The sequence below is a fragment of the Myxocyprinus asiaticus genome, chromosome 21 (genome assembly GCF_019703515.2).
Source record: "Myxocyprinus asiaticus isolate MX2 ecotype Aquarium Trade chromosome 21, UBuf_Myxa_2, whole genome shotgun sequence".
NCBI lineage: Eukaryota > Metazoa > Chordata > Actinopteri > Cypriniformes > Catostomidae > Myxocyprinus > Myxocyprinus asiaticus.
The window spans coordinates 15715506-15723366 of record NC_059364.1 but is presented as its reverse complement, the minus strand read 5'-3'; the positions used below and the strand labels follow the sequence as shown (position 1 = coordinate 15723366).

General features: G+C 36.1%; 1 protein-coding gene across 3 annotated transcripts in view; it reads left to right on the top strand.

Moving 5' to 3' along the window:
• Positions 1-1403: 1403 nt before the first annotated feature.
• brf1a (BRF1 RNA polymerase III transcription initiation factor subunit a) overlaps positions 1404-7861 on the top strand; it is a 73965-nt gene continuing 67507 nt past the window's right edge. The window contains exons 1-2 of one of the 3 annotated variants that reach the window (XM_051648250.1): positions 1404-1609; positions 5476-5693. In XM_051648250.1, the coding sequence (XP_051504210.1) occupies positions 5516-5693 (178 nt within the window). In that variant the 5' untranslated portion in view covers positions 1404-1609; positions 5476-5515. Of the gene's footprint in view, positions 1610-3355; positions 3374-5471; positions 5694-7861 lie in introns of those variants that run through there. The other 2 variants (XM_051648249.1, XM_051648251.1) reach the window with 2 other exon arrangements.

Below are 7861 nucleotides of genomic sequence, written 5' to 3'. Positions count from 1 at the left end.
AGAAAAAAAAACATTTGGAAGAGAGAACAATTTTTTTTGAAGAGAGAAAAAAAATTTGGAAGAGAGAGAGAGAAAAAAATTTTTGAAGAAAGAGAGAAAAAAATTTTTTGAAGAAAGAGAGAAAAAAAAATTTTGAAGAGAGAAAAAATTTAAATTTTTGGAAGAGAGAGAGAGAGAAAAAAAACAATTGTGAAGAGAGAGAAAAAAATTTTTTTTGCCCTCATTTCAAAGGTCTTACTAGAGAAAAAGAAATTATGATCCAATGTGAATTTTCTTGATAATAAAATATGATCGTGCCTGGTAACGTGCATGTTAAATGGCTAGAAATAGCATTTTAGCTTAGCATAAAGCTGACAATTTACACAAGGTTTATTTCTATTTCTTCTGCTCCAACTTACTTCAAACTTACTTCAAATTTACTTCTCTGTCTGCTCGTATGAATGTAACACATCATCAGAAAGTGTTTCACCGCTGTTCAAATGCACTTTGGATCGCGTCATTTATATGTATACATTTTTCCATCAGAAAGTACTGAATATTAAATGAAACAAATGACAATAAAATGCAAAGTAATCTATACAGTAATCAAAATACTTTTTTAATGTAACTGTATTCTAATTACCAATGATTTAAATTGTAGCTGTAGTGGAATACAGTTATAACATAATACAGTAAATACGTAATCCCGTTACATGTATTCCGTTACTCCCCAACCCTGAGTATTAATAATAACAATAGAATAATAATAAAAGTAAGAATAATAGAAAAAAATAAATAAATACAATTAACCCTTAATCGCTGTTTGTGTAATTTTTGACCCATATAATTTTTGCTTTGTTAATAAAAATGGTTTCCCTCATCCAAGTGGTACAAGGCTCTGGGACATTTTCTACAATTGCCATCTGAACACACACACACACACACACACACACACACACACACACACACACACACACACACACACACACACACACACACACAAACAATAGAGCTATTGATTTTAAATTATTATATTAAGTTTTAGGCAGGACAATGTATTTCAGTGTGTAATAATTTGATTCGCTTTGGGGTTCTATCCTTATTATTATTATTATTATTATTATTATTATTTGGTCAGTTGCATGAAACGTTTACATGTTACGTCAGTGAACTGATCAGAGCATTTCAGGCCATTCCATAATACAGCGCCGTCACAGGGAAAACTGTGAAGCTCGTCAGTCACGAAGCTAATTAATCTTAGTCCTATGATCTTATATGAATGATTCACTAGTTATTATTGCTAATTAAACAACAATACGTGTTTCCAACTAGGCTATATTGTCTCACACAGTATGTTAAAAGACACGAACTATTGCACCCTCTCCCTCGGGGCTCACGTTGGAATAACCCATATCGCACGCTTACTGGGAACATGTGGTATTTTTTGATACTGTAATGAGAGCCAAATTTGCCGGCTTGTCATGTAGAGAAACGAATCCATCTTTATGGGTGCATTGTTAAAGACAGTGATACATTATATAAAACGACTAAAAATAAAGTATAGACAGTTGTTGTCTCGGCAGAGAGGAACGGAAAGGCCCCTCAAACTGTTCGGTACGGAGGCTGGCAGGTAAGCCTGTGCTTGGATATCTTCCCGTTGATCAACGTATATTTTATTTTTAATCTATATTATTCATAAGCGAGGGGCAGAGACATATGCATAGGATTTTACTGGTATTCTAAAGATTTCGGAAATGTCCAAAGTTGCTTGTAATGTAAGCTAATTGCCACGTTGCAGATTGGCTTCAACAGTGCTTATTGCACAGCAGTGAATAAAAGAGAGTAACTTCCACTGACTCTCACGTATCACGTAGGCTCGCAGTTGTTTGATATGAGTCTGTTCGATATCGGTACCGGGGCATCAGTGCAACGTGGGCTGTTTTTAAATTTTGTTTTAGATGTAGTTCACTTTAGGGCCTCACAGCGGCGCTGCTGCGCTACTAATTTAATGTGTATTCAGTAATTCAGCATATTTTCTTATGATAGATGGTGATTTCTTTAAAAGAATCAGACTCAGACCCCTTAAAGGTGCAATATGTAACAATTTTCATGTAATATTCGCCCTTTTTTTGTGCCAATTTGTGAATGGCTTGTAACGCAACTTAAAAAATGAGCCCTTCTCGGACTTCCTAGGTTGCCTATTAAAGCCTGTAGACTGATTTTCATGCAAAGGGAGCGGGTCGCTTTTGCTGGGAAAATCCAAAGGATGTGACGTTTATGCGCACTCCTGAGAGCCTTGCCTTAGTAATCGCTTCTCTTCCGCTATTCAACAGTGACAACTGTCTGCAACACTAGGTAACATTATCTTAGAGATGGAATCCAGTAAACGTCCGGCTCACAGCACAACACCGACTCCTACACAAACTCTGAGTAAGCTAAAAAACAAAACAAAAAAAATATTTATCTACAGAATCCCATCTGGCTAAGCGGTAACGTGATCGTGGTCGAGCGAAAACTAGAGTGAACATCGGCGGGGCATTTGATTTGTGGAGGGAACTTCGTTCGGTTTTGGGGATCAAAACCAACCCTGAATTGGCGTTCTTCTTATTGGACAAGTAAGCTTACATAACTGCAAAGCATGCGAAATATAGTGCCATAAGGATTGATCTGTGTAATTTTAGCTAAACTACAATAACTCATGAAATGAATGCTAGACAATGTTCAAGATAATGCAAAAAGACCCATTCATTAGTGTAACGTAACTTGGTTATACAGAAAATATATACATTAAATTATTATAAAACAATAGCGCATCGATATATCAAAATGACAGTTGTGAATTGTGTCAACATATTTATAATGTACAGTCTATTTTATAAACAGCTACTGTCATCATCCTCCAAATTTAGCTAACAGCTATTGATATAGCTGGCAAGCTAGCTAACGCCGACATAGGCTATCGTATAAATGCAGTCAATGTATCATGCAAAGAAAAGTGATTACTTCAAATTACAGTATCGCATAGTCAGACCTATATCCACACTTTTTTTTAGCCCTGTTCCAGCACTGGAGAGTCAAATATAATATACAGTCTCAAAGTTTGTAGTAAAACAATCATAACTGTGTAATTTTAATGATGCTACCTCATCTGTCAGCATGATGCCGGTGAATCACGTTGTCTCTTTGTACGTTACGTCATTGTTTTGGATGCTCACTGGTTCGTGTCTCTATGGAGTGTGTGCATGAGCAACAGGTAGCTGGCTGCAGTTCACTTAACGGCCACAGGTGTCATTAATAACAAGGGTTTCTGAAGCTTACACACTGCACCTTAAAAGTGAGCTGAGTGAAAAAGGAGCCAGTTCTTTTTGCATTCACACTGTCCGTGTCCTTAAAGGTGGGTTCAGATCACTTTTTGGGTCACATTACCTGTAACAGGTTGGTCCATTTTGCATTCACACTGTCACACTAGTGTTGTTTTTGTAGAACTAAGTCCACTTTTAAAATATAATATTGATGATAATTATTATTATTTGGGGTATAATGTTAAGCAATCACATAATACACAATGTCCACATTATATGCACACTAAACTCACAATATACATACACACAATACTACATGCATCGCACAGTATACAATATGCACAAGTGCTTGAATTGTTGCAGAATGCTTACAAATTACAAAGTATGTGTAACATTTCTACAGTTGAAGTCAGAAGTTTACATGCACTTAGGTTGAAGTCTAACCACTCCAGATTTAATATTAGCAAACTATACATTTAATATTAGCAAACTATAGTTTTGGCTAGTCGTTTAGGACATCTACTTAGTGCATGACATGAGTAATTTTTCTAACAATTGTTTACAGACAGATTGTTTCACTTTTAATTGACTATATCACAATTCCAGTGGGTCAGAAATTTACATACACTAAGTTAACTGTGCCTTTAAGCAGCTTGGAAAATTTCCAGAAATGATGTCAAGCCTTTAGACAGTTAGACAATTAGCTTCTGATAGGAGGTGTACTGAACTGGTGGTGGACCTGTGGATGTATTTTAAGGCCTACCTTCAAACTCAGTGCCTCTTTGCTTGACATCATGGGAAAATCAAAAGAAATCAGTTAGGCCTCAGAAAAAAAAATTGTGGACCCTCACAATTCATCCTTGGGAGCAATTTCCAAATGCCTGAAGGTACCACGTTCATCTGTAAATAATAGTACGCAAGTATAAACACCATGGGACCACGCAGCCATCATACCGCTCAAGAAGGAGACGCATTCTGTCTCCTAGAGATTAATGTAGTTTGGTGCGAAAAGTGCAAATCAATCCCAGAAAAACAGCAAAGGACCTTGTGAAGATGCTGGAGGAAACAGGTTGACAAGTATCTATATCCACAGTAAAACGAGTCCTATATCGACATAACCTGAAAGGCTGCTCAGCAAGGAAGAAGCCACTGCTACAAAACCACCATAAAAATGCCAGACTACAGTTTGCAAGTGCACATGGGGACAAAGATCTTAACTTTTGAAAAAATGTCCTCTGGTCTAATGAAACTGTTTGGCCATAATGACCATAGTTATGTTTGTAGGAAAATGGGTGAGGCTTGCAAGCCAAAGAACACCATCCCAACTGTGAAGCATGGGGGTGGCAGCATCATGTTGTGGGGGTGCTTTTCTCCAGGAGAGACTGGTGCACTTCACAAAATAGATGGCATCATGAGGAAGGAAAATTATGTGGAAATATTGAAGAAACATCTCAAGACATCAGCCAGGAAGTTAAAGCTTGGTCGCAAATGAGTCTCCCAAATGGACAATGACCCCAAGCATACCTCCAAAGTTGTGGCAAACTGGCTTAAGGACAATAAAGTCAAGGTATTGGAGTGGCCATCACAAAGCCCTGACCTCAATCTGATAAACATTTGTGGGCAGAACTGAAAAAGCATGTGTGAACAAGGAGGCCTACAAACCTGACTCCGTTACACCAGTTCTGTCTGGAGGAATGGGCCAAAATTCCAGCAACTTCTAGTGAGAAGCTTGTGGAAGGCTACCCAAAACATTTGACCCAAGTTAAACAATTTAAAGGCAATGCTACCAAATACTAACAAAGGTGTATGTAAACTTCTGACCCATTGGGAATGTAATGAAAGAAATAAAAGCTGAAATAAATAATTCTCTCTACTATTATGCTGACATTTCTCATTCTTAAAGTAGTGGTCCTAACTGAGCTAAAACAGGGAATGATTTCTAAGATTAAATGTCAGGAATTGTGAAAAACTGAGTTTAAATGTATTTGTATAAGGTGTATGTAAACTTCTGACTTCAACTGTACATATGTAATGGAATATGTCTGACTAAACTAGACTAGACCGGCATAAAGTTTGATTTAAAGTGAATCTAATGCCACTGAAAACTTTCAATGTTACCTCTAAAGCTAATCTCATGTGTAGCTCTACCTAGGATTCACTCTGTGTTCTCTCATGTCTTTTTACATGGAGTTAGGGAACATTCCTTGTGTTGTGTGAGCTGATTGGTCATCACCATGAGGAAATGTAAGAATTGTGGGGGGACGGACATCGATGTTGACCAGGCCCGAGGTGATGCTGTGTGCATGGGCTGTGGCTCTGTGCTGGAGGACAATATCATAGTTTCTGAGGTAACCTTTGTGGAGAACAGTGGAGGAGGATCATCCGCCGTTGGCCAGTTTGTCTCCAATCAATGTGAGTGAAACTTCATCTACAACACACATAGATGATTTTCCCTGGACTGAATTAGATTGAATTAGATTGAATTAAGCTTTTCATGTTTAATCAAGGTAATAATTTATAGGAGCTATACTAAAAACCCCAAAGAGGGTCAATTGTTTGGTATAATTTTAAAGAAAACTTTTCAAATTTTTTAATGATTTAGATTATGACAAATTATGAGACTCTCAGCCTAAGAATCTGCTGAAAAATAAAATAAAAAAATAAAACGAGCCAAAAATCAACTTTTTTCCTTATTTTTCTGATTTGACATTATATACCTGCAGTAGTAAATAGTGTAGCTCAGAAAAAATGCTTTTGTTTAGTTCCCAATCATGCCACCTGAATAAGTAAATTTTGTGTTGATACGACAAAGCAATCAAAAGATATATCATTACAAATATAATTTATCCTAGTGTCCAAAAACGTCTCCAAGTGACTAAAAGCCTCTCCAAACAAATAAAACATAATAATTGTACATAAAAACTAATAACACATGCAAATACAACAATGTATAAAGGAATGCTCTCCTTCCAAATTATGCAGGCATGAGTAACGAGATCTCATTCAGTTCCATTCTGTGTCATTTGAGCCATCATTGTGTCTGTGTCATGTACTTGGCACCATCACCTGTTGGCCATATGTAATTAGAGTGAATGATCCTCACTGCCCATATCTGGATGACTTCCACCTCCAGTTGCAGTGATCTGAATCCTAATATGTTTGGTTTAGTGTTCCATGACTCTGGACAAAGTACTACATCATTTCCGATTAAGTCATCTGATCCAGAAAATCTAACGTCTTTTTAGCCAGATATCACATTATGTGCTGTGTGCACATTGTGCTTCGTGTGGATTATCTAATGATCTATGCATCCAGTTTACTTAATTTAATGGGAATCCCCTCCTCTAAGTAGTGGTATGTGATATTTTGTGTTTTGTTTATTTTTCGTGAAGTTCTAAGCGAAAACGCAGCTTATAGGCAACACTTGTTTACATGTAACGTGTATGTCAAATACTTTCACTTAGCTATTACTCACTAAATTTTTGTCTGTGAGTAAAACAAAGAGGCTGGTTGTATCCTACTCTGAGGAATTTCCAGTGACATATGACACATGGCTTTTTATTAAGTTTGATGTTTTTACTGATTACAATCATATGTACAATGCAGAATTATTAAAAATGATAAAAACGGAACACTTATGATTTATCTGCAACTTTCAAAACACTTGTTCAGTTTTGGTCATTATGCCTAAATGCATTGTAAAGTACAGCTTCTAAGCTTTAAAAAGACACCTATTTTGTGTTGGTCAAGACTGTAGTTATGAATATTTTTATCTTTTTTTTTTTTTTTGGCAGGCCAGTTATTAAAGGGTTTTAAGTTTATTCCTAAATCTGGCCTGCAAAAATTATTTTCACTCTCTGAATTTTGGATTGGCCTTTAATGTTATTCTGTAGTTTTCTTAAAGGATTGTGACAGTAGTATAATAATTAATTACCATAATCCCCAAGAGTTTGGCTACATACGTGAAGGATACACTCAGTTGGAAGCTATCTATATACAGTATTTGCACCACTGTATATAGCTAAAGTCATGGTTGTCAAAACACATGTTTCTGTACTAACTGTTTAACCAGCCACCAATGAAGAACACCACCTGTTATTTGTGACCCCCAAATAATCTGAGTTTGGGACCCCTGTTTAAGAGAAAGTAATATACTACTGTGTACCTGAGAAGATTGGAATAAAAACCACACAGACAGGAGCTATCTGGTTTATTTTCTTTTTCCGGTTTCTGTCATTTCCTTCTCTGTCTTCTCAATCTGTGTTACATAGGGAATTACATATGTATATATTTTTTGAGTTACTATCTCAAATGTTCATTCAGAGGCATTATTTGATAGGGTTGCTCAGAACCTTGACTAAAAAGTATGATTTCTAACAGTTCCTGTTTTCTTTACCTCTTTACTGTAAATGATCACAAAAAGAAAATTATTCATAAAGAAAATATCATAAATTAGAAATGTTGAATTTTTTGGGGAATTCCCTTTTAAACAGTTCAAGGAATTTGTGTCAAGAATTTGCTTAGAATTTCTTAAATGATTTAGTATAATCAAAAGTGGGATTATTGGTTTATAATCAATA